This window comes from Pan troglodytes, chromosome 1 (assembly GCF_028858775.2).
Source record: "Pan troglodytes isolate AG18354 chromosome 1, NHGRI_mPanTro3-v2.0_pri, whole genome shotgun sequence".
Classification (NCBI taxonomy): Eukaryota; Metazoa; Chordata; class Mammalia; order Primates; family Hominidae; genus Pan; species Pan troglodytes.
In genome coordinates, this window is record NC_072398.2 from 75,508,435 (window position 1) to 75,535,453 (window position 27,019).

The window sequence follows — 27,019 nt, forward strand, 5'->3', positions numbered from 1 at the left end:
CGGCTCGCACACGGTGCGCGCACCCACTGACCTGCGCCCACTGTCTGGCACTCCCTAATGAGATGAACCCGGTACCTCAGATGGAAATGCAGAAATCACCCGTCTTCTGTGTCGCTCACGCTGGGAGCTGTAGACCGGAGCTGTTCCTATTCGGCCATCTTGGCTCCTCCCCCAAGAACTACGATTTCTATAATGTTAATAGTGTTTCTTTTGATGAGGTGCCCATCTGCATTGTAAACCTGTACAACCTAAATCTAAAGTGGACTGGCCCAGTCAAAAATGTAGTAGACGTTCATATGTAAGTTAAAAGGAAATTGTCTATCCATTACCTGTTTTAAAAGAGTGTAAGGGCTTAAATAACTTATTTTAAAGCAAATCTGGAAGAGGATCTTGTAAAGAAATAAAATATAGAGTGTTAGTATGATCTCAATTGAGTAAAAAGAACCATATGCTTAGAAAAGGACTTCAACTTTAAAATGGTTATATCTGGGTCATCATAGAACTATAGAAGATTTGTTTTATTCTTTTCCAAATTTTACAATGAATATAATTCATTGTGGACTAATATAAATTAGGTCCACATTAAGCCAAAAGAGAAGGTGGAGAGAGCTTGAAGATGTAGCAATAGAAACTGTCTAAAATGAAACACAGAGAGAAAAGGACGAGAAAACATGAACTGAGCATCAGTGTGAGCTGTGGACAACTTCAAATGACCTAATGTATGAGTCCCCGAAAGAAAAGAGAGGGAGGAACAAAAAATTTGAAGAAATCCTGGAGAAAAAGTTTCTAAATTTGATAATAATGAAAGCTACAGATTCAACAAGCTTAATAAACTGCAACCCAAGAAATATAAAGAAGACTACACAAAAGCGTATAAGAAGCAAATTCCTTAAAACCAATTATAAAGAGAAAATTTTAAAAGCAGCCAGAGACAAAAGTCACATTGTATTTAGAGGAACAAAAATAATGACAACAGACTTAGAATTCTACACTCAGTGAAAATATCTTTTGAAAGAGAAGGTAAAATGAAGACTTTCTTAAACATACAAAAACTGAAAGAATTTATCATCAGCAGGCCTGCACTACAAAATTGTTAAAAGTCTTCTAGGCAGAAAGAAAATGATGTTAGATGGAAATTTGGCTGTGGAATTTTATCTACTCAAGCCTCTGGAAAGCACAACCAATCTATTTTTGGTTTCTATGTATCTGTCTATCACGGACATTTCATATAAATCAAATCATACAATATGTGGGTTTTGTGTCTGGCTTCTTTCACTTAGTATAATGTTTTCAAGGTTCCGGTTTTAATATGTATCAGTAAGTACTTCATTCCTTTTTGTGGAGGAATAATATTTCATTTTAGGGATATATCACATATATTTATTCATTTATCAGCTGATAGACATTGAGTTGTTTCCACCTTTTAGCTCTTATGAATAATACTATTATGAATGTTTATGTACAAATCTTTGTGTGGACATACATTTTCAATTACCTTGGGTTTATACCTAGGAGTAGAATTGCTGGGTCCTATTTTGTACTTATTTCTAAAATGAGGTTATTTTGGAATCTGATTCAGGTTTATTCAAACTAAATGTGGTATCTTGAGAAGTATTTGTCTCATTCTGAAACTCAAGTATGGTTGAGACAATGAACAATACAAGCAGTGCTATCGCCATGTTTCTTTGCCATTGCAAATGCAGGAGGCACAATGTAGAAATTTAAAAATGGTGATTGTGATTGTCTTACAGACCCATCCCAGTCACAGTTGCCTTGTTCTTTCTCTTTTTTCTTTTTCTGTTCTTTCTCTTCTGTTTCTGCTTCCTGTGCAAGAACATTATTTTCATGTAGCATATTGAGTTATATTTTGTATTTCCTTTTTCAGGCATTTCTAAAATATACATTGATCTCATTAGAGGAGAATCATTGATCATTTGTAGCATCGCATCAATTTTTTTTGGAAATTTTCGGGGCAACAGAATCCACTTTTCTATTTTTAGAGGTAGGAGCATTTTTTGTCTGTATATTTTCCAAAATCATTCTCATTAAAATTAAAATACATTCAAATGTTTTAACTTTGCTGCCTTCTCTATACTTTACTTTTGGGCTGATTACAATGATATATGAAGTAACAAGAAAAAAATCATAGTTGACCATCTGCATCCACGGATTCAACCAACTGCAGATCAAAAATATTCAGAAAAACTCAATAAAAATAACAATACAACAATAAAAATGCAAATTAAAATGCAATACAGTATAGCTATTTACATAGAGTATTTGCATTGTATTAAGTATTAGAAGTAACCTAGAGATGATTTAAAGTACATAGAAGTATGTGCTGTAGGTTATATGCAAATAATATGCTATTTTATATCCAAGGTTTTGAGAATCTGCAGATTTTGGTATCCAAAGGGGTTCCTGGAACCAATGCCCCATGGGTACCGGAAGGAGGACTGCATGTGTGTTCTTGGACATTAAGGGGGAAAGAACATTTAAAAAGTGCTTTAGTTTTTCTCAATATGCATAAATGCATGTGTGCACACATATAGTGTCACAATAGACACATATAGTGTCAGCTCGCTCAGATTTACTTCTTAACTGGATCAATCTGGATCTCTCAGTGACTGAGTGCTAAGAATTGGCTTGGTTCTGGATTTGGGTCTCAGAGTGAAAGCAGAACATTGTATGCAGGACTGGAGGATCCAATCCTAGAAGTGACAAGAACCAGATTCCTGCAGCTAAAGCCCACTGGGATATGAAGCTGTTGCCTTGCTAGGTTTCCAGATGTGTTACTAGTAGAAATGAAAAGGGGAAAAAAATCACAGTATGAAGGGAGAAAATGTGTTTTTCTGTTATACTTTTGTGATAGTCACAAGAGGAGGAAGATACTAAAAGGAGAAATAAATATTAATGAATGAAGAGGGGTTTGCAGTGCTTCTCAATGAGGGAGCTACCGGGCATTGGGGTGGGACAATTTTTGTCATTTAGGACTACCCTGATAGCTACCCACTGACTGCCACTAGTGCCCCCAGTTATTCTGACTAATGAAAATTTCTTATCTTCATTTTCCAATGTCTCCTGGGCTGGGGGCAGGGGTCATAAACTAACTGCAGGTTAGCAGTGACCCTGGGCCTAGTTAGCTTGGTCTTGACATAGTTTATCTAAAAATTTTTAATTTAGATTTTTTTTTTGTTTAGACATTCACTCTAAACCCATTTGTCACAAGTTTTTCCCATTTATTCTCCTTGCCTTTCTCCTGAGGACATTTGAATCTTCTATCCCTAGATAAGCAAACCTTAAGCTGCAGACTATAAGGGAAGGTTATTCTGAGAGAGGCTTTTTTACCAGACTTTCACGAGACACTCCTATTTGCTGACAAATAAGGTGCCCACTCAAAATCTCACAAGCAAACCAAAGTGCAAAGACCCAAATGCCATCAGTGAAAGAGACAAAAGTTATAGCTCAAGTTTTTATTTCTTATTTTTTCTTTCTTTCTTTTTTTTAGATTTACATGTAGGCATTGAACTCAGCTATGACATTTTGGGAAGCATAATATTTGGATATTGGTGTGCAAAAATCATTCAGTGTATATTGGCTGACGTTTTTAGCAATATGCTGACTAATATCATTCTCTGCTTTTCAATGGTGTACATGACTTTCTATATTGGTAAGGCAGAAATAAATACAAAAATTACTGTCCTTAAAGTAAGTTTTATACACGTTTATTTTTTCCTGATCTTGAATCCAGTTGCTTCTCCTCCTTTTTGTGGCCCCACTGTGTGTTCTGTCATATTATATTACTTACCTCTAGCTCTTTCCTGGTCTTTCTTAATATCCTTTTTATTTCAACTCCATGTCCAATTTCCTTGCACTGTTCTCTGTGGTTACTCTCTTGTTCTTTTTGGACTCTTCATTTGACTTTGTATATAGTCACTGGCATTCCCCAGGCAGAGGAATCAACACTGAGCTCATTTCTGCTCTAACCGTCAGAACAAACCATCTGCAAACTGAGAAGGCTAGGAGAGATGCTCCTGAGGCTTTTCTAGATCAACAGCCTTTAATTCAATGGATGCCAAATTGAGAAGACTGTAGAAATGGCAGCTCTTACTTAGGCTAAGAGTCAGGAAAGGAGAGGTATATTTATTGTTGAAAGAGAAGCAGGAGAGTGAAATAATCACAGGAGTAAGAGTGCTCAGCACTGGCTGACCTTCAGCTAGTTTAGTTCAATGAAATGGAGATTTAAGTGTTTACTGGCCTGACTGAGGTGCCCGGTCCCTAAGAGACATAGTAACTGTGGCCAAACTGTCAAATTCCACTTTTGCTCTCATCTCACACAGTGAAGCAACTTCGGTTCTTGAAAGGCCTCAGGTATCAAGAGGTTAATTACTTCTCTTTCACCTCCAGTTACCTAAAAGCGCTGCTGCTTCTGCAGATTAATTGCCACCTGAGGGTTTCTCACTGCCCTGAATCAGTAAAATTATAGAAAGCATTCACTGAAGGCTCATTTCCTTCAAATTTCTTCATTTTCCCCCTCTCCTGTGCTGCTTTTTATAGATGCCTTAAATGTTTGAAGAAAAAAATTTAATTTAGTCTATTTTTCTACTAGACTGTGAGTTCCTTGAGGTGGAGGCTCTTAGTCATCTTTTTATTTGTTCTCTTTTCTATGTTTGGAGCTTGCCATATGCCTGATAGTAATTTAACACATGTTGGTTGAATAAACTGCTACTAGTCCTCGAAGAGCTTTGGAGTTAGGCAGACTTGAGTTCAAATCTCAGCTCTGCAATTTATTAGCTTGGTGACCCTGGAAAATTACTTAACCTCTCTACGGTTCACTTTCCTTATCTTTAAAAGTGGTATGATAGGCTGGGTGCAGTGGCTCACGCCTGTAATCCCAGCACTTTGGGAGGCTGAGGCAGGCGGATCACTTGAGGCCAGGAGTTTGAGACCAGCCTGGCCAATATAGTGAAACCCTGTGTCTACTAAAAGTTCAAAAAATTAGCCAGGTGTGCTGGCGCATGCCTGTAATTCCAGCCACTGGGGAGGCTAAGGCACAAGAATCCCTTGTACCCGGGAGGCAGAGGTTGCAGTGAGCCAAGATCACGCCATTGCACTTCAGCCTGGGCAACAGAGTGAGACTCTGTCTTAAAAAAAAAAAAAAAGGTGTTATATCGCCTAATGTATTAAGGGTATTGCAGGCATTAATGAGATAATCTGTCATGTGACTCACTCCTGCTGGTGTGCTGATAGCTCTTGCTGGTTTGCCAGAGCTGATTATCCTCCTGTCTTTCAAACTCTGTTCAAGTGACATTATGTTGAGAGCTCGAAATTGGCCACAGTGAGAGTCTTTACACCATAGAAATTGGAAGACACTGCAACACTGCAACTCAGGGTTCCCTCTACTGCCCCGACCTTGAACTGGGTTTTAAAAAGCTTTTTTCCCTTACTGCCTGTATAATTGCAGAAAAGAGCTGGCTTTAAACATTTACCAGCACATCACTGGGCTCAAGGTAGGGCAGTCAATAAATATGAGTTCCTATTCCCTTTTCTTTCTAAAAAATGGAGATGCTTCCAGTCAATGTGTGGCATCATCTTAACCAGATGTGTATGAATTGAGGGCAGGCAGGTGGGATGGGGTTCCCTAGAGTCTTTTAGCATTATTGCCACATTAGAAGACTCCCATTTCTGACATACAACTTTTCAAGTTGGAATAGGGTTGTTTGGTTAAACAGTATGAATTCCTTATGCTCATTCAGGTATATAGCCAAAAAGCTGATCAATTCAGCTCAATCCCAATTCAATTCAAATCAAATGTTTACCAAAAATATATTTGAGCATTATGAAGTCTGATTATTTTGTGCTAACTAAACGGCATCATAAGACTCTGAAGTTGATTTCTGTGAACGAGTATAAGTCGCATAGCTGTGGAGTAAAAGGTCCTTAAACAATTGAGACACTTGTGATTTAGATTTTAGGAGGTGGAGATCACAGAGAACTGAGCCAGGACCTTGGTTCTAGTTTAAGCTTTATCCTCAGTTCCTTCACCTGTAAAATGGGGAGACTGAGTTAGGCAGTGATGGGGTGGTAAATTGGCTCTCTGGGAAGAGAAAAAGCCCTGATTTGCAGTGCTTGTCAATTTTCATGGGATAAATACATCTACTGTGGCTGATTTCAAGGATGGCTTTGGTTAGCAACCTGCTCACAAAGTTACTAAAAAATTAACAACTTTCCTGAGCAGGTACCAGGTCTCTAAGAATCAGCCTTAAACAGAATGATGATTTTCTCTAGAAATTATGCCTTTGAGATTATAGCTGTCACCAGCAGAGAGGAAATATCTGTATTTTGGTTGCATTTGTTCAGGTAAGACTTACTGCAGAGTGTGGATGAATGATAGAAAGTAGGAATTTAGCATTAACTACTCAGGCTTAAATACATCCCAGAGTCAGCACTTGTGTGTGCTATATATACTGATTTCAGCCAATAATTCTTTGTAGCTTCAAGGCAGCGCTGTGCCGCTGCTCAGAATGAAAGCTTGCTAGGTAGCCTCCTGTTTTAGTTTGAATTGTGTCCCCCCAAAAGACGTTGAAGTCCTACATTCCAGTACCTGTAAAGGTGACTTTATTTAGAAAGAGGACCTTTGTAGATGACCAAGTTAAGATGCAGTCATTAGGGTAGGTCCTAATCCAGTATGACTGTATCCTTATAAAAAGGGGAAATTTGGACACAGCGACAGATACACATAGAGGGAAGATTATGTGAAGACACAGAGAGAATACCAGCTATAAGCCAAGGAATGCCTGAAACTACCAGAAGCTAGGAGAGAGGCCTGGGACAGAATCTCCATCACAGCCCTCAGAAGGAACCAACCCTGCTGATCTTAGACTTCTAGCTCCGGAACTGTGAGACAATACATTTCTGTGGTTTAAGCCCCCCAGTTTGTGCTATTCAATTATGGCAGTCCCAGGAAACCAATACACCTCCCTCCTTTATTACACTTTCCTCTGCTTCAGGAATTAAAAAACAACCTCAGGCAGTCCTTTACTCATACTTAGTAAGTTCCTGAAAGCAAACTCAGAAAAAGGCAGTGTTATAAGGAGATGTTCCATAGCCGGAAAGCGAAAATGCAGATAAAATTCTCACTTATACATTCTTTAATGTTACATTTCTTTCATGTTGTTTAATTTTGTTCTTTTCCCTGACTAATGAACATACCATCAATTGGCTTAAGTCCAAAAAGCATCTGATTGAGGTTGGAGAGTCACCTCTTTGAGTGCTGATGTATAATTCATGAAAGAACATGGGTTCTATAAAAGTGTAGGCTACAGGCATTCCAAGAGGGATTCCTCCATCCTAGCAAGGAGGAATATTTTATCAAGTGACAGTGTTTAGAATTTTGGGGGAATGGAGATAATAAAAAGTAGAAGGAGTTTTTGTCATCTTTATAATTGTTTTAAAAGTCTACAAACAATGCATCCCCTTGTTGCCTGTAACTGGGGCTTATCACTTCCACTGTCCCTTCTTTATAAAATACCAATTATAGAGAATTGGAAATTGAAAGATAGTTTCCCTGTCATCACAGTTTGCGGCACTCCTGGTTTTATTGTCATTAGTTATTTAAATTAAATTCAGTTAAATAAGTAGATAAAAGGAAGTCTAAATTGAACTTAAGGGATTAGATAAACCAAAAGAATAGTAAACTCCTCTTTAAATTAATAAACAATATTAATTTACTAAGCAATAAAGTAGATAAAAACAATTAACAGCATGATAGTATTATCACTTATTCATTGCTTTAAAAGTGTGGCAAGCATTTTCATGTTTTCTAATTTAATTTTCACAACTGTATGAGTCGTAACTATTTTACACCTATTTTATAGTTACAGGGCCACTAATGGAGGAAGGTGAGGTCACATTCCAAAAGCAACCAGCTCTGCTTTCCCCCGAAGCTCTTCCAATCCTATCTTTCATGTTCTTTGTCTTCCTTTCTGTCTGACGGTTTTAATGTGCAATTTGAAGACTCTGCAGCCTAAGACTGCAGAGTATTCATGGTATTCAAATATCCTTCAGGTTGGTTTTCCTGCCTCAGACTATTAATACATTTACACATTTGTTTAGAGCCCAACAAATTACAAGTTTAATTAGGGAGGTCTATAGCTGCAAAAGAAAAGCAGGTGTAAGGAACTGGAGTCATCAGAAGCACTGAGCTTGGCTCACAACTCCCAGCACATGTAGTGCAGTATTTCTGAGATGCTTAAAGGACACCTTGAGGGCTGTTGAACTTATTTTCCATTAGCCCTATCCTCAGTGATGGTCTCCAGCAGGACTTGGCAAACTGCGACTCTTGGGCCAAATCTGCCTGTTAGCTAAAAGTGGTTTTTACATTTTAAAATGGCACAAAAGAAGAATATTTTGTGGCATATGAAAATTATGTGAAATTCAGACTTCAGTGTCTATAAACCAAGTTTTACTGGACACATCCGTTTACGTATTATCTGTGGCTGCTTTTGTACTACAACAGCTGAGTTGAACCATTGTAACAGAGGCTGTATGCATCACAAACACTAAATATTTACTATGTGGCCCTTTATAGAAAAAGTTTGCCAGCCCCAGGTTTACTGGATTAGGTCAATCCTTTGAAGCGACTTTCTAAGAACTACTACTTCTCTTAAGATTCCCACCAATTCTTTATTCAAGATAAAGTGTCTCAGTGTGCAGATATGAATACATTGCATTTGATTCATTTGTTTTTTTTTTCTCCCCAGTGGAATTTTTAGGAATGTCAGGCACTCTTGCCTTAGCCGCTGTAGGACTGAATTTAGATTCTTTAACTTTTAAACCGAAGATCGAACTTGTAATTACTAAGTAAGTTTCCTATCGTGCCCTTTGATGGATCTCATAGCAGTTTAGTGCATAAGGGGTCTCGCCTTCATGGACACTAGTAAAACTTTTTCCATAACCTTTCTTTATCTTAAAAATTTTATTTTTGCTATCAGTTATATTTGAAAAGAATTTAAGGTGCCAACAATTATCAGCATTAATTGATACTCCTGTTATGAATAAAGTATCAGTGGCTCAGAAACCATGGTGTTTTTTATATGTAACCTGACAAAAATTTACTTTGAACCATGGAGATTTAAAGATACATTTTTTCTTTGTTTCCTTCATAATATACCTAAATAACAGTATATTAATGTGGGAAGAGCTGGAAAAGAAGAGTAGCAGAAAGATGTAACGTCAACAAAACTCTTACCTACCCTTTACTTCTGGTAATAAATGCCATATGGATATCTCTGGATAGGGGGAAAATCATTTGCCTGTCTGTGCAGAGAAATAAGTTAGACTTTCTCTGAAAGACTATAATAAATTAGAGAATTGGTTCAGAATTATCAAATACCAAATCATCATCTAATGTAGAAATTCCCACATCAGATGAAAACAAATGTCGAACTGAGAAAAATAAGCCATAATCCTGAGTTTTCCCATGAAAATTAATTTATTTAATATAAGGACTATGCATTACTGTGAAATTATGTCCGTTCTACTTTTTTGTTGTTTATAATGTCCTTTCTTTTATGACATTCCAATGATAGAAGATGGTATTTTCTTTTCTACTTGGCAAAATGAAAAAACATGGGCGGCCGGGCACGGTGGCTCACGCCTGTAATCCCAGCGCTTTGGGAGGCTGAGGCAGGCGGATCACGAGGTCAGGAGATCGAGACCATCCTGGCTAGCATGGTGAAACCCCATCTCTACTAAAAATACAGAAAAAATTAGCCGGGCGTGGTGGCAGGCTCCTGTAGTCCCAGCTACTTGGGAGGCTGAGACAGGAGAATGGCGTGAACCCGGGAGGCGGAGCTTGCAGTGAGCCGAGTTCGCACCACTGCACTCCAGCCTGAGTGACAGAGCGAGACTCTGTCTCAAAAAACAAAAACAAACAAACAAACAACAACAACAACAAAAAACATGGGCACCTAAAACTATTCCAGTTTTGTGTGTATGTGAATGAAACATTACTGTGTTTTTAAATCCAGAAGCTTGGGAATAACCAGTTCATAGAACATCTACTTGGTGTAATGCTCAATTTAGACCGGTTCCTGAGCTCAGTGGTGCTGTCTGTTGACATCATTATAAATTACTTTCTATTCACCCAATTGTTTATTTTTTCACCCATTCGACCAATCCTTTCTTAATGTCTGGTGTGGTCTGGATGTTGCATCTTAGGTCTGGGGCTACGAAAATAAGTCCCTTCTCAGAGGTGCTCCTTGTTAAGTGGCAGACATGTTTATATAAGAAAGTAACAATATGTGTGAATAATTACATATTTATTCAGGTTCTACTGTATACATAATGCATTTTTTAGGTCCTGTGGAGAGATATGAAAAAAAAATTTCTTTTGAGACAGGATCTTGCTTTGCCTTCCAGGCTGAGGGGCAATGGCACTATCAAAGCTCACTATGGCCTCCACCTCCAGGGCTCAAGAGATCCTCCCACCTCAGCCTCTCAAGTAGCTGGGACTACAGGCATGCACCAGGATACCTGGCTAATTTTTCGTATTTTTTGTAGAGATGGGGTTTCACCATGTTTCCCAGGCTGGTCTCGAACTCCTGGGCTCAAGCAATCTGTCCTCCTCAGCCTCCCAAAGTGTTGGGATTACATGCATGAGCCATTGTGCCCACATGACATTTTTTTTTTAAGTATTTAACTCAGGCCAAGTGCGGTGGCTCATGCCTGTAATCCCAGCACTTTGGGAGGCCAAGGCGGGCGGATCACGAGGTCAGGAGATCAAGACCATCCTGGCTAACATGGTGAAACCCTGTCTCTACTAAAAATACAAAAAATTAGCCAGGCATGGTGGCGGGTGCCTGTAGTCCCAGCTACTCAGGAGTCTGAGGCAGGAGAATGGCGTGAACCTGGGAGGTGGAGGTTGCAGTGAGCTGAGATCGCACCACTTGCACTCCAGCCTGGGTGACAGAGCAAGACTCTGTCTCAAAAAAAAAAAAAAAAAAAAAGTATTTAACTCAGTCAGTTATTCCATGACTTCTGAATTTTTTGAAAACTATGCACTAGGGTTTGAGGTCCCCCTGCTCAAACTCTTCCCCAGTAGGGGTTCAGAATCAATTGAATTAAGAGATAGAAATCACTTGGAGAACCAAACTGTCTCCTTGATTGGGGTAATGCTGTGTGTATCAAAGAACATGGTTTATGTCTGCAGCTAAAATGAGGCTTCCTTATGCTTCTTTCCGAGCATAAATTTTGAGATCCACCTGTAAGGAGAATGGTTTGTGGGGCAGATGCACTTACCCAGTCAGCTGAAAGGGAAAGTCTCAAGAGAGAGAGTCTAGAGGAGGCAGGCTTGAGATCTGCTTGTGGAAGTCACACTTGGGTCTGACCCAGGCGTGCTACTACATGGAACCATACAGAACAGAACATGTACTCTACTGAGGCCTCAGCCCCCTACCCTAAGCCACGTGCTCTGGTCTACTCAGCAAGAATCTCTGGGGGTGGTTCTGTCAATTTTTAGAATTCAATCTGGGTGATTCTAATGCTTTCTTCTGCTTAAAAACTACATTAGTGCAGACAGTCAGCACCGTAGGAATTCAGAGCAAGACCACCTCCACCTAGGGTGCTTAAGATGCTTTCATGGACAACATGGGATTAGAGTTAGCCTTACAAGACTTTTAGGAATTCAGTAGACAGGAAAGCAGACAGGAGAGACTTTCAAAGTAAATAGAAGAATACATGTGAGTCACAGAGGGAGAGGTTGTGCAGAGAGCATTGAGATGGTCCTGTTAGCTATTGCAAAGTCAAAGTTACCGAGGTACCTCCTAGTAGCAACTACAACTCCGGGTTTAGCAGTAGCAGGCCCAACAGTTGACATGCTCCCACTGAATCCCAGAGAAATTGATAAATCATCAGCTGGGGGAGGTCCTCATTTTTCTGCTTTGCTCTTATTATTCTACTGTGAGAAGCAGCCCATGGGTATTGGTGTGATGAAGGTAATGAAAAATATGGAACTGGGTGCTTTTAGATCCAACAAGATTCTTTTAAATGTTGACTATAACAGAGATGAAGGCAAGGGACTCTGCTAAGACAGCATGGTAGATATAAGATATATGATTTTATGTGAAAAGGAAAATATATTTTTAAGATGATTGCTTAAAATGTCATTTCTATTTCATTCATCCTAGGTTCTTAAGAATTTTTTCATCTGTATATGAACATTTAATATATGCTTTCTTTGGCATTGTGATTGGATGTGGAGAACTCAGCCATTATGAATTTTACACTATACCTTTCATATTCATTTTATTTACAACAGTGAATGTGGTAAGGTAAGAATAATATTTTAAAGTTTGTTTACTGAACTTAGATTCTCAAGGCCAGAATTAGAATTAGGAAGCAGTGGCATACAGCGAAAAGGGCTCTGGACATGGAGCCAGGAAACCTGCATTGTTATCAAGGCCTTGACAATAGCTTGCTGTGCAACTTGGGGTAAGTGTTTATTTTTCAAGATTTTATCCATAAAATGAGAGGGATCGGCATCACCCATAAGCTAGATAGAAATGCATATTCATGAGCCCATCTCAACCTACTGAATCAAATCTCTAAATATGAGATCCAGGAAATAGTTTTAACATGCTCTTCAGGTAGTTTGTATGCATGTTAAAGTTGAGCATCACTGGACCAGATTAATTGCTCTTAACATTTTTGTTGAATTTCCCCATAATTTATTATCGTCAATAGCTATGAGAAAGCCACTATCATGCTATGTACCAATAGCTGTGATAATGCAGTTACCATGTACCGTATGCCATTGATGTGAATATCACTTTGTGATGTATGTGTTATTGCATCACTTCACAGATGAAGCCCAGAGAATGTAAAAACCTGCCTAGAGTCACTCAACTCATAAGAGCAAATTTGGTATTTAAACCTGACTCCATGAGCATCCTTATTCTAGAATGCCATTGCCCACTGATGGTAGTTGTGTCTTCCATAAGAATTTATGACAATGTCTCCAAAAACACTGTCATTTTCACTCAGGATGGTGGCCAAGGTAGCTTGTCTTATAGTATGTTCCCATGGAAACTTGAGTCTGCTAACGCAAGGCACTGCATGCAACTCAGATAGTCACTCTCACACAGAAGGCTGTGTACACAGCCCTGAGTGCTACCCCTATCCCCCGTCTCATCAGAGTGGGGTCTAAATTGGTGCCTACCTGCTGTTCCCATGCAGTTGTGAAATCAGTAGCCATCTTATCATCTTTTCTCTGGCTCTCTGTCTGGACTCTTAAAAAACAGTTTTTAAGTTAGTCATTGCTCCCTAGTATAATTTAGGTGTTTATGTTTATTTCCGGATCCAAATTCCATCTCCCACACTTGTTAGCTTTGTGACTATGTAACTATGTGACTTTGGGTCATTACTTAATCTAAGTTTCAATTACTTATCTGTAGACTGGGCATAATAATAGATCATCTCAGAGGGTTGCTGTGAGGATTCAATGAGGTAATGCAAGTACAAGAATTTAGCACCATGCCTGGCACATAGTAAATGCTCAGTGAAGTGAGTTTTTGCCATGATTGTGGCTATCCTTATTTTCTCAGGATAAGACACAACTTTTGAAGCTTCAAAATAATGAAAGTATTCCCCAAAGAAATTATCAGTAGGTTTTAAAACAAAACATTATTAATAAAATTAAAACATGAAAACAAACCACCACTGTATTTGTTAATTCTTTCAGCAGATATTTATCAAGCACCTACTAAATGTCAGGCATTGTTCCAGGCACTTAGGACACCTCAGTGGACAAAATACTCTGAAAACATGAAAATTTCTGCCATCATGGCATTTACAATGTAATTGGGGTTTTCAGAAAAAAACCAAAATCATGTTAAATGAAGAATATAATATATTAGAAAATAATAAAGACTATGAAAATAAATAAAGCATGGTGAGGAAGTTGGATGTGCCAGCACTAGATGGCAAGCTGCAATTCAACCCAGTGGGCAAGGTAGGCCTCAATGAGAAAGTGACATTTGAATAAAGATATGAAAGAGGTGAGGGAGCCAGGTAGATGGCGGGAAAGACTCATAATTGTATATGCCCTAAGGGAGGGGCCAGCCTGGTATGTGCAATAAACAGCAGGGAGGCCTTGGTCACTGAAACAGAGAGAGGGGAGAGCAGGAGATGAGGATAGATAGGTAAGTATGAAAAAAAGTAAGAGAAAGAACCCACGTATGAATACCTTTGTGAGTTAAGAAAACACCTGGAAGGATGTACATCAGCCCCGTAAGAGTGGTTACCTTCCTCTGGGGAATGGGATTTGTGAAGGGGAATAAAGTCAGGGCATTTTAGCTTTTAAAATGTTTACTGAGGATGGAGCAAGATGGCAGATGAATAGAAGGCTCCACTGATCATCCCTCTCACCCCCCTGCAGGAACACCACATTTTAACAACTATCTGTACACAAAAAAGCACCTTCATAAGAACCAAAAATCAAGTGAGTGATCACAGTACCTACTTTAAAATTCATATTGCAGAAAGAGGCACTAAAGAGGGTAGGAAAAACAGTCATGGATTGCTGACACCACCCCTCCCCAGTCCTCCCCACCACAAAGCAGCTGTGTGGTGCAGAGAGAGAATCTGTGCACTTGGGGAAGGGAGACCACAGCAACTGGGGGAATTTGCACTGAACTTAGTGCTGCCCTGTGACAGTGGAAAGCAAAACTGTGCTGAACTCAGCCAGCACCTGCCCACAGAGGGAACATTTAGACCAGCCCTAGCCAGAGGGGAAGCGCCCATTCCCGTGGTAGGAACTTGAGTTTCTCAGCAAGCTGTGGGATACTAAGTGAACTTGGAAGGCAGCCTAGGATATAAGGACTGCAATTCTTAGGCAAGTCCTGATGCTGTGCTGGTCTCAGAGCCAGTGGACTGGGGCAGTGCGTGACCTAGTGAGACAGCAGACAGGGTGGCTTGGGGAGTATTTGTGCCACCCCTCCCACAGCCTCAAGCAGCGCAGCTCAGAACAATGAAAGTGACTTCTTCCTTCTGCTTGAGGAGAGGAGAGTGAAGAGAACTTTGTCCTGCATCTTGGATACCAGCTCAACCACAGCAGAATAGGGCACTGGGCAGAGTTTTGAGGCCCCCATTTCAGGCTCTAGTTCCTGGACAACATTTCTAGACACACCCTGGGTCAGAAGAGAAACTGCTGTCTTGAAGGGAAGGACCCAGTCCTGGCAGGATTCATCACCTGCTGACTAAAGAGCCCTTGGGCCTTGAGTAAATAACAGCAATACACAGGTGGTATGCTGTGGGCCGTGGGTGAGACTCAGATGTGCTGGCTTCAGGTACCAGCTTGGCCACAGTGGGGTAGACACCAAGTAGGCTTTTGGGGTCCCAAGTCCAGGTCTAGGCATTCTTGAACTTGCCCTGGGCCAGAGGGGAGACCTCTGCCCTGAAGGGTGAGTCCCAGGCCTGGCAGCATTCATTAAAAACTGGCTTGAAGAGCCCTTGGGCCTTAAGTGAACATGGGTGGTGGTGTGGCAGAACTCCCTTGGGACTGGTGGTAGTGGTGGCCATAGGGAGAGGCTTTCCTGCCTGTGGAAAAAGGAGGAAAGAGCGGGAAGAACTTTGTCCTATGGTTTGAATACCAGCTTAATCACAATAGAATAGAACACCAGGCAGATTTCTAAGGCTTTTCATACTACTTTTTATTTTTTATTTCTTTTTGGGACAGGGTCTTGCTGTGTTGCCCAGGCTGGTCTTGAACTCCTGGGCTCAAGCGATTCTCCTGAATTGCTTGAGAAGAAAGAATTAGTCAGCTTGAAGACAGACTATTCAAGAATACACAGTCAGAAGACGCAAAAGAAAAAAGAATAAAAAAGAATGAGGCACACCTACTAGGAAATAACCTCAGAAGGGCAAGTCTAAGTGTTATTGGCCTTAAAGAGGCAGTAGAGAAAGAAATAGGGGTAGAAAGTTTATTCAAAGTGGTAATATCAGAGAACTTCCCAAACCAAGAAAAAGATACCAATATTCAAGTACAAGAAGGTTGTAGAACGCTGAGCAGATTTAACCCAAAGAAGGCTACCTCAAGGCATTTAATAATCAAACTCCCAAAGATCACGGATAAAGAAAGGACCCTAAAAGCAGAAAAGAAACCACTTACAATGAAGCACCAATCAAGCAGAAATTCTAGAATAAAAAATGCAAGTGACATACTGAGGAATGCATTAGAGTCTCTTAATAGCAGAATTGATCAAGCAGAAGAAAGAATTAGTGAGCCTGAAGACAGGCTATTTGAAAATATGCAGTCAGAGGAGACAAAAGGCAAAAGTCTGGCAGCAGACTTTTCGGTGGAAACCTTACAGACTAGGAGAGAGTGGCATGACATATTTAAAGTGCTGAAGGAAAATAACTTTTACCCAAGAATAGTATATCTGTGAAAATATCCTTCAAACATGAAGGAGAAATGAAGACTTTCCCAGACAAACAAAAGCTGAGGGATTTCATCAACATCAGACCTGTCCTAGAAGAAATGCTAAAGGGAGTTTTTCAATCTGAAAGAAAAGGATGTTAATGAGCAATAAGAAATCATCAGAAGATATAAAACTCACTGGTAATAGGTACACACAAAAACATAGAATACTATGACACTGTAATTGTGGTGGGTAAACTACTCATATTTTGAATAGAAAGACTAAAAGATGAACCTATCAAACATGATAATTTCAACAAATTTTCAGGACACAGACTTACTGGTAATAGTGGGTACATGGAAAATCATGGACAATTATAACACTGTCTGGCAATTCCTCAAAGAGCTAAAAGAGGAACTGCCATTTGGCCCAGCAATCTCATTATTGGGTATATACCCAGAGGAATATAAATCATTTTACTATAAAGACACATGAACGTGAATGTTCATTGCAGCACTATTCACAATAGCAAAGGCATGGAATCAACCTAAATGCTCATCAATGCCAGATTGGATAAAGAAAATGTAATACATATACACCATGGAATACTATGCAGCCATAAAAAAGACTGAGATCATGTCTTTTGTGGAACATGGATAGAGTTGGAGGTTATTATCCTTAGCAAACTAACACAGGAACAGAAAACCAAACACTACATGTTATAACTTACAAGTGGAGGCTAAATGATAAGAACTTACGAATACAAAGAAGGAAACAACAGACACTGAGATCTACTTGAGGTGGGAGGATGGGAGGAGGGAGAGGAGCAGAAAAAGTAACTATTAGGTACGGGGCTTAATACCTTCATGATGAAATAATAGGTACAACAAACCCCTGTGACACGTGTTTACCTGTGTAACAAACCTTCACGTGTCCTCCCAAACCTAAAATAAAAGATTTAAAAAACCCTGTAATTGTGGTGTGTAAACTACTCCTAAGTAGAAATGCAAGATGACAAACTACATTTGTTGTAGTTGTAATTACTTCAACAACTTTTCAAGACATAGACAGTACATACAATAAGATATAAAGAAACAACAAAAAGTTAAATAGCAGGGGGGTAAAGTCAAAGTGTATCTTTTTTATCAGTCTTCTTTTTGCTTATTCGTTTATGCAATTAGTGTTAAGTGTCATCAATTTTAAATGATGGGTTATAAGATAGTATTTACCAGCCTCATGGTAACCTTAAATTAAAAAATACAACAGATACACAAAGAATTAAAAGCAAGAAATTAAATCATACTGCCAGTGAAAATCACCTTCATTGAAAGGGCTGGAAGGAAGGAAAGAAGAAAGAGAAGACCACAAAACAACCAGAAAGCAAATAACAAAATAGTAGCAGTAAGTCCTTACTTATCAATAATAACATTGAATGTAAATGGACTAAACTCTCCAATCAAAAGACAGAGTGGATGAATTAATAATAAAAAACAAGACCCAATGATCTGTTGTCTCCAAGAAAAACACTTCACCTATAAAGATACATATAGACTGACAATAAAGGGATGGAAAAAGACATTCCATGCCAGTGGAAACCAAAAAAGAGCAAGAGTAGCTATACTTACTTCAGACAAAATACATTTCAAGACAAAAACTGTAAGAAGAGACAAAGAAGGTCATTATATAATGATAAAGGAGTCAATTCAGCAAGATGGTATGACAGTTTTAAATGTATATGCACTCAACACTGGAGCACCCAGATAAAACAAATATTATTAGTGCCAAAGAGAGAGAAACCTCAATGCAATAATAACAGACTTCAACACCCCACTTTTGCCATTGGACAGATCTTCCAGACAAAAATATTAACAAAGAAACATTGGACTTAATTTGCACCATGGAACAAATAGACCTTATAGATATTTACAGAACATTTTGTCCAAGAGCTGCAGAATACACATTTTTCTCCTCAGCACATGGATCATTCTGAAGGACAGACCATATGTTAGGTCATAAAACAAGTCTTAAAAGGTTCAAAAAAGCTGAAATAATATCAAGCATTTTCCAGAATAAAACAAGAAATCAATAACAAGAAGAATTTTGCAAACTATACAACACAGGTAAATTAAACAAAATGCTCCTGAATGAAAGTGCATCAATGAAGAAATTAAGAAGGAAACTGAAAAATTTCTTGAAACATATAATAGAAACACAACATACCAAAACTTATGGGATGCAGCAAAAGCAGTACTGAGAGGGAAATTTATAGCTACCTGTGCCTACATCAAAAAAGAAAAAAAAAAAACTCCAAACAAATAGCCTAATGATACATCTTAAAGAACTAGAAAAGGAAGAGCAAACCAAACTCAACATTGGTAGATGAAAAGAAATAATACATATTAGAGCACAAATAAATGAAATTGAAATGAAAAAAAATAGGAAATATAAATGAAACAAAAAGTTGGTTTTTTGAAAAGATAAACAAAAATGACAAACCTTTACCTAGACTAAGAGAAAAAGGGAGAAAATCCAAATAAATAGAATCAGAGATGAAAAGTGAGACATTATGATTGATACCACAGAAATTCAAAGGATCATTACTGGTTACCATGAGCAACTATATGCCAATAAATTGGAAAACCTAGAAGAAATGGACAAATTCCTAGACACATACCACCTACCCTAGCTAAATCATGAAGAGATCCAAAACCTGAACAGACCAATAACAAGTAAAGAGATCAAAACTGTAATAAAAAGTCCCCCAGCAAAGATAAGCCCTGACCTGATGGCTTCTACCATGCTGAATTCTACCAAACATTTAAAGAAGAATGATACCCATTATACTCAAATTATTCTGAAAAATAGAGGAGGAGGAAATACTTCCAAACTTGTTCTAAGAAGTCAGTATTACCCTGATACCAACACCAGACAAAGACACATCAAAAAAAGAAAACTTCAGGTCAATATCTCTCATGAATATTGATGTAAAAATCCTCAACAAAATGTAAGCAAACATAATTCAACAATGCATTAAAAAGATCATTCATCATGATCATCCCTGGGACTTATCCCAGGGATGCAGGGATGGTTCAACATGTGCAAATCAATCTATGTGATACATCATATCAACAGAATGAAGGACAAAAACCATGTAATCATTTCAATTGATGATGAAAAAGCATTTGATAAAATTCAGCATGCCTTCATGATAAAAACATGCCTTCATGATAAAAAAAAGACATTCCACGTTCATGAATTGGAAGGATCAATATTGTTAAAATGTCCATACTATCTAAAATGATCTAGAGATTCAATGCAACCTCTATTAAAATACCAATTACATTCTTCACAGAAATAAGAAAAATAATTCTAAAATTTATGTGGCAACACAAAAGACCCAGAATAACCAAAGGTAATCTGAGCCAAAAAAACAAAAGTGGAGGAATCACATTACTTAACTTCAAATTATACTGCAGAGCTATAGTAATGAACACAGCATGGGAATGGCATAAAAACAGACACATAGACCAATGGAACAGAAAAGAGAACCCAGAAATAAATCCATATGTCTACAGTGAACTCTTTTTTGACAAAGGTGACAAGAACGTATATTGGAGAAAGAACAGTCTCTTCAATAAATGGTGCTGGGAAAACTGGATATCCATAAGTGAAAGAATGAAACTAGGCACCTAACTCTCACCACATGCAAAAATCAAATCAAATCAAAATGGATTAAATATGTAAATCTAAGACCTCAACCTATGAAACTGCTGCAAGAAAACATTGGGGAAACCCTCTAGGACACTGGTCTGGGCATAGATTTCTTGAGTAATAATCCACAAGTGCAGGCAATCAAAGAAAAAATGGAAAAATTAGATAACATAAAGTTAAAAAGCTTCTGTATAGTAAAGGAAACAATCAACAAATTGAAGAGACAACCCACAGAATGGGAGGAAACCACCCATCTGTACAGTGGTGCATGCCTGTAATCCCAGCTACTTGGGAGGCTGAGGCAGGAGAATCGCTTGAACCCGGGAGGCAGAGGTTGCAGTGAGCTGAGATTGCACCACTGCACTCCAGCCTGGGCGACAGAGTGAGACTTTGTCTCAAAAAAAAAAAAAAAAGAAAACTACCCGGCCAGGCGCGGTGGCTCACGCCTGTAATCCCAGCACTTTGGGAGGCCGAGGCGGGCAGATCATGAGGTCAGGAGATCGAGACCATCCTGGCTAACAGGGTAAAACCCTGTCTCTACTAAAAATATAAAAAATTAGCCAGGCGTGGTGGCAGGCGCCTGTAGTTCCAGCTATTTGGGAGGCTGAGGCAGGAGAATGGCATGAACCTGGGAGGTAGAGCTTGCAGTGAGCCGAGATCGCGCCACTGCACTCCAGCCTGGGTGACAGAGCAAGACTCCATCTCAAAAAAAAAAAAAAAAAAAAGGAAAAGAAAACTACCCATCTGATGAGAGTTTCATAACCAGAATATATAAGGAGCTCAAACAAGTCATAGGAAAACATCTAACAATCTGATTAAAAAATGGGCAAAAGATCTGAGTAGACATTTCTCTAAAGAAGACATACAGATGGCAAACAGGTATATGAAAATGTGCCCAACGTCACTGATCATCAGGGAAATGCAACTCAAAACTACAGTAAGATATCATCTGATCCCAGTTAAAATGGCTTTTATCCAAAAGACAGGCAATAACAAATGATGGTAAGGATGTGGAGAAAAGGGAACTCACATACACTGTTGGTGGGAATGTAGATTAGTACAACCACTACAAAGAATATTTTGGAGGTTCCTCAAAAAGTAAACACAGAGTTATATCATTCAGCAATCACACTGCTGCATATATACTCCAAATAAAGGAAATCAGTATATCAAAGAAGTATCTGCACTCCCATGTTTATTGCAGCACTATTCACAATAACCAAGATTTGGAAGCGACCTAAGTGTCCATTAACAGATGAATGGGTAAAGAAAATGTGGTACATATACACAATGGAATACTATTCAGCCATAAAAAAGAATGAGATCCTGTCATTTGCAACAATATGGAAAGAACTGGAGGTCATTATGTTAAATGAAATAAGCCAGGCACAGAAAGACAAATTTCACATGTTTTCACTTATTTGTGGGATGTAAAAATTAAAACAATTGAACTCATGGAGGTAGAGAGTAGAGGGATGGTTACCAGAGGCTGGGAAGGGTAGAAGGGGGATAAGGTGGGAAAGTGGAGGATGGTTAACAGGTACAAAAAATAGAATGAGTAAAACCTAGTATTTGATGGCACAACAGGGTGACTATAGTTGATAATAATTTAATTGTATAATTAAAAATAACTAAGAGAGTCTAATTGGATTGTCTGTAACACAAAGGATAAGTGCTTGAGGGCATAGATACCCGATTTAGCATGATGTCATTATTATGCATTGCATGCCCCGTATGAAATATCTCATGTACCCCATAAATACACACACCTACTCTGTACCCACAAAAATTAAAAATTAAAACATTTTTAATATACTTTTTTACTATTTGAGGTTTTTTCAGTATTCATGTATTGTTTTATCATTTAAAACCAAGATAAAGTAACTAGATTGGCCTTCTCTTCCCGGTTCTTCCTGGAGTTGGGAAAAGCTGGGTTGAGGGAGCGTTAAAAAAAAATTATGAAGGATACGACAAGTTCATAAAGGAAGAAATATGAGTGGCTAAAACATTTTTAAGTTTCAAACTCACTAGAAATTTTTGAAAATAAAATGAAAAGTGGTAAAATCAGTGGTTCCTAAAAACCATGCATTCAGCCCTGTGAGACTGTGATAAAGACCTTGTGGAACACTGGCCCTGCCCCCCTCATCAGCTGGCTCAAAGGACCCTCTTCTGCTTGCTGTCTTCATTCCAAACACGTGTGACAAAGTTCCTCAGATACTTGTTTCTTCAGGTCCTTCCAAGGCTATCCTCTGGCTGCCCTTCATCCTGGCCCCCGGTGGCTTCAGATTACAGGACAAACGATCCTTGCTTAGGGAAAGCCTCCCTGCTTCTTGTCCCTGCTGTCCGCCTCCACCAGGGGAGGCACCGCTCTCCCACACTCTTTCTCACTGTATAGTTCTCCTTTTAGCACTCCCTGCAAGTATTATAGAATACTTACTTGTATAGTTAATGATTTAATGTTTGTTTCCGCAGTGAAATGTAATCCCTGGGGGAAGGGATCAGCTCTCTTGATCTCTACAACATTCTTAGATTCTGGAGTAAAATTTTTATATATATTTGTTGAATGACTAAATAACTGTAAGAATCTTATAAATGTTTGTATTCCACTTCTAAGAATGTGATTTAAAATGTGGAGTGGAAAATGTGCTCATCAAATTATATATGCTAAATACGTGCAGATTTCTGTATACCAATGAAGCTGTTAAATTATTTTAAAAATCTGGATGATGATTTATTCAAAGTATTTTCATTGTAGTTGTATTCATAGAGATGAAAAATTAGAAAGAATCCAAAGGTCCTGAGGGGTGTGAATTATGGACAAGAAAATCTTGTACTTTCCTTTTATAAAATCACTTACCCTTGACGTGTGTATTTTTAAGATTAATAGAAAATTGTTCCTAATCTGTTAATAAGCTCCACTATGTATAAAATGTTTAAAGAATATTTAAAATTAATAATCTTTTAAGGTAGACTGAAAGCTACAATTTGTGAGATTGCTTGCATTTATGATAATCAGAAAAATAAACATTATGAAACGCATTAAAAAATATTTTTAAAAATCCAGACCTCAGGATTTCGCTTTGATGAGGTACAAAATTAGAAAAAAAAGTATAATTGATTTCCACCTTGACAAAGATTAATTTGGCCTTTTTGATGTTGCAGTCAGCACTTCTAGGGAGCTCTGAATGTTTTTCAATAGTCATTGGGCACAGGGGCTAGTTTCTGACTTGAACGATGACCTTAATGAATTTTTTTCCTATAGAGTTGTAATGGGCATATAACTTAATTCCTATTATAACGGTGCCCAGATTTTTAGTACTCAAAAAAATGAAATTTTATTTCTAGAACTGGCTTTACTACATAGCTGTGAGCTGGATCCTGGTGGATTTAGTTTACATATAATCAGGTAAATTCTTTCCAGTCTAGTGACTTCCCAGGTCAGTTCAGGATTGTTGGATTAGTTACAGTTGTGTGTGTGTGTGTGTGTGTGTGTGTGTGTGTGTATCTTATGTGATTGGTCAGTCCTTGGGGGAATGGTTGGGAGTGGCTGATCTTTTTCATGTATGATTGGTCACTGGTGGTGGCAATGGAAGGGACCAGTGATCTTCATTTTATCTGGTCAAGCCTGTTCTGGGACCAGTTGCTGATGTCCTTGAAGGCTGTCACCTGGACAGGGGCTCTAGTCAGGACTCTGTTGTATCTAAGTCCCTCAGGTTAGTCATACTCCTGAGAGATTGTCAGACTTCCCATCCATACTCCATTCATCAGCAGGACCCCACATTTCTCTGACAAGCTTCCCCCCAATGTGAAGAGCTGGAACTAAGGGTAGAACAGAGACACTGTTACCTATCAACTCTTTAGTCTGAGGTCAGAGGATGCTGATTCAGCTAATTCTACTTCCAGGTCTTGGTTGTACAGCTATGCAAACTTGCCTTAAAAAATAAGTAGTCTTGGCCGGGCGCGGTGGCTCACGCCTGTAATCCCAGCACTTTGGGAGGCCGAGGCGGGCGGATCACGAGGTCAGGAGATCGAGACCATCCTGGCTAACACGGTGAAACCCCGTCTCTACTAAAAATACAAAAAATTAGCCGGGCGTGGTAGCGGGCGCCTGTAGTCCCAGCTACTCGGGAGGCTGAGGCAGGAGAATGGCGTGAACCCGGGAGGCGGAGCTTGCAGTGATCCGAGATCGCGCCACTGCACTCCAGCCTGGGCGACAGGGCGAGACTCCGTCTCAAAAAAAAAAAAAAAAAAAAAAAGTAGTCTTTCAGCTTAGAAGCCAAACAATATGGTACATTTTTTTCACTGGTCTCTGGTGACATCCCTCACCCCCACCTCCATCCCAGGCAAACAGCAACCCCACATCTCTTTCTCTAAAAAGGAGTGACCGTGTGAATACAATAGGACTTGCTGTTTGAAGTCTTAAGGTTCACAGAGATGCATAAAACACAGCATCTCTCCTCAAGAAGTTTATATTCTAGTTGGAGGGATAAAATAAATATATAAATAATTATAGCATAAGGAAAGATAAGCTTCATATGGGAGGCTTAAGAAATGTGTTATGGGGCCGGGCACAGTGGCTCACACATGTAATCCCAGCACTTTGGGAGGCCAAGGCAGGTGGATCATGTGAGGTCAAGAGTTCAAGACAAGCCTGGCCAACATGGTGAAACCCTGTTTCTACTAAAATACAAAGATTAGCTGGGCGTGGTTGCACATGCCTGTAGTCCCAGCTACTCAGGAGGCTGAGGCAGGAGAATCACTTGAACCTGGGAGACAGAGCTTGCAGTGAGCCAAGATCACTCCATTGCACTCCAGCCTGGGTGATAGGGTGAGACTCTGTCTAAAAAAAACAATAAAAATTAAAAATTAAAAAGAAAGAGAGAAGGAACAAGAAACGTGTTATGGGGCTTCATAGCTAGCTGCGGGGTTCTGTGCAAAGCCTGCTCTGTGCTAGATTTACAAATTCAAAGGAGTCATAGGTTGGGTTTCCTGGAAGCAGATTCTGAGAGGGAGGGTTGGGACAGTTGTTGGCAGAAGGTTTATTGGGCAAGTGTGGAAGGCAGAATTGGGCAAGGGGACAAGCTGACCTACAGCACAGTTTCATCTAAGGCTCCCCTGAGCTTTGGGAAACTGTGGAGCTGGAAGAGCCCTTCAGAGTCATCCCACACTGAGACAAGGGAACAGGCCTTTATATCTCTGCATAATGCAGTCATTGGCCAAGGGCTATCCCTTGAGCGGCAACAACTTTGAGTAGGGCAGGTCCCTGTGGCCCAGAGCAATGTGCAGTGAGAGGCAGAGCCATGCAGGCCCACTTAAATCCTCAAATTCCTACCAGTTGGGGGATGGGCTGTCGGCCCTGAAGAGGATGTCTAAATGGAACACCACAATATCCACTATAAAAGGAGTGGTGTTCCTGCAATATATTAAAGTGTTTTATTTTTCGTATTACACTTCTTTATGTATGAACTTCCTTCTATTCAGCTAAAAAAGGATTAAGATTTTATGATGAAATTCCAAAATAAAGAGTTTATATGTAGCTCCTGATTTCTGAATATTTTTGAGACCCCACAATGAGACAACAGTTCTGAAAGCCAGGCTTTGCTGAAGAAGACTTTGTTAAATTCTGAAAATACCCTTTTTTCATATCAACAGACAAGCTTGGTAGATTCGGATTATATAATTTTATTTTATGCCATGGTGAAGATGATGGAGGATATGACAAACAGGAAGGGGACGTAGAACATTGCTGATTATAGAGGGGGTTGAGATTAGGGTGAGGACACTGCTCCACCCCTATCATATCCCCACCTATACCTCCTGTTTGGAACTCTGAGAAAATATAGCCTCCTAGAGTGACATGGGCCTAAGGCTACTGAGTAGAAATGGTGGGTTGACCTATGTAAGTAGACAGTAGGCCCGAGATTGTACTTTTGATCCTTCCTTAATCTGTTTCTGACATGGAAGGAATCTGAAGTTCTTTCCTCCTCTGTGGTGAATTCAGAAGATATTTGGTGAGTTTGCCAGAAGGGTCACCAAAGTGAGCCCATGTTGGAGGGCTGCATGGGAGACCACTCAAACCTAGGGTCAAATGGGAGTGGCAGCAGACCTCAAGGGATCTGCAGTGCTGGGTGGTGGTGGTCATTTAGTCGGCAGAGGAGACAGGTCATCTGAGCAATTACCATGCATTGGCCTTGCTGAAAAAAATAGACCAAGAATACTTCCCAGTAGATGTCTCAAGAACAGGGGCCAAAGGCCAAACACAAGTAACACAAAACACCTAAATCAATAGATGCTCTCTGCAACACTTTCCCTGATGCCATGAGTTATGTGAATTTCCTTCTACACCCAGACCCTGTCTTGGAAAGGCAGGGCAGGGGGAGCATCTTGGAAAACAGGAGAAACTGCTCTTTATAGGGAACTTTGAATTGACTATTTGTATAGGCAAGACTAAGTTATACCCAAAGAATCTTTAAACTAGAAAAGACTAAATTATTCCATTTGAAAGTTAACATTTCGTTCTGCCACGAGAGCTCATGTGTAAGCTGAGATTGGTCATAAAGAAAGAAACATGGCTTTAGCACAATGTTTGACTCAGGTACACATCCATTATCTCATTTCATCTTCATAACAACACTAGGAGATAAGAATTATCATCTCCAATGATTTATCTCTGTTATTTTCTACACTTTAAAGAAATCAACCCCCAGAAAAGCAAAGGACCTTTTCCAAGGTCAAATGGCTAGTGAGTGCCAGAGATCTTGCTGAACTGATGGTTCCACATCACTAGAGGAAAGGCTTTAATGGAGGGAATTATCCTTAAGTTGGTCCTCGAAGTGTGTGTGGGTTTTCTGTAAAGACTAGAGAAAAATATTTCAGAGAGGATGAGCCAA

General features: G+C 39.3%; 1 protein-coding gene across 11 annotated transcripts in view; it reads left to right on the top strand.

The window, feature by feature from the left end:
• Positions 1 to 27,019, top strand: part of SLC9C2 (solute carrier family 9 member C2 (putative)) — a 109,128-nt gene that overhangs the window by 23,653 nt on the left and 58,456 nt on the right. For 9 of the 11 annotated variants that reach the window (XM_054673309.2, XM_054673297.2, XM_054673298.2 and 6 more), the window contains 4 exons: positions 1,886 to 2,002; positions 3,509 to 3,670; positions 8,763 to 8,862; positions 12,189 to 12,332. In XM_054673309.2, coding sequence (XP_054529284.1) covers positions 1,886 to 2,002; positions 3,509 to 3,670; positions 8,763 to 8,862; positions 12,189 to 12,332 — 523 coding nt within the window. The remainder of the gene's footprint in view (positions 1 to 1,885; positions 2,003 to 3,508; positions 3,671 to 8,762; positions 8,863 to 12,188; positions 12,333 to 27,019) is intronic. The other 2 variants (XM_054673312.2, XM_054673300.2) reach the window with 1 other exon arrangement.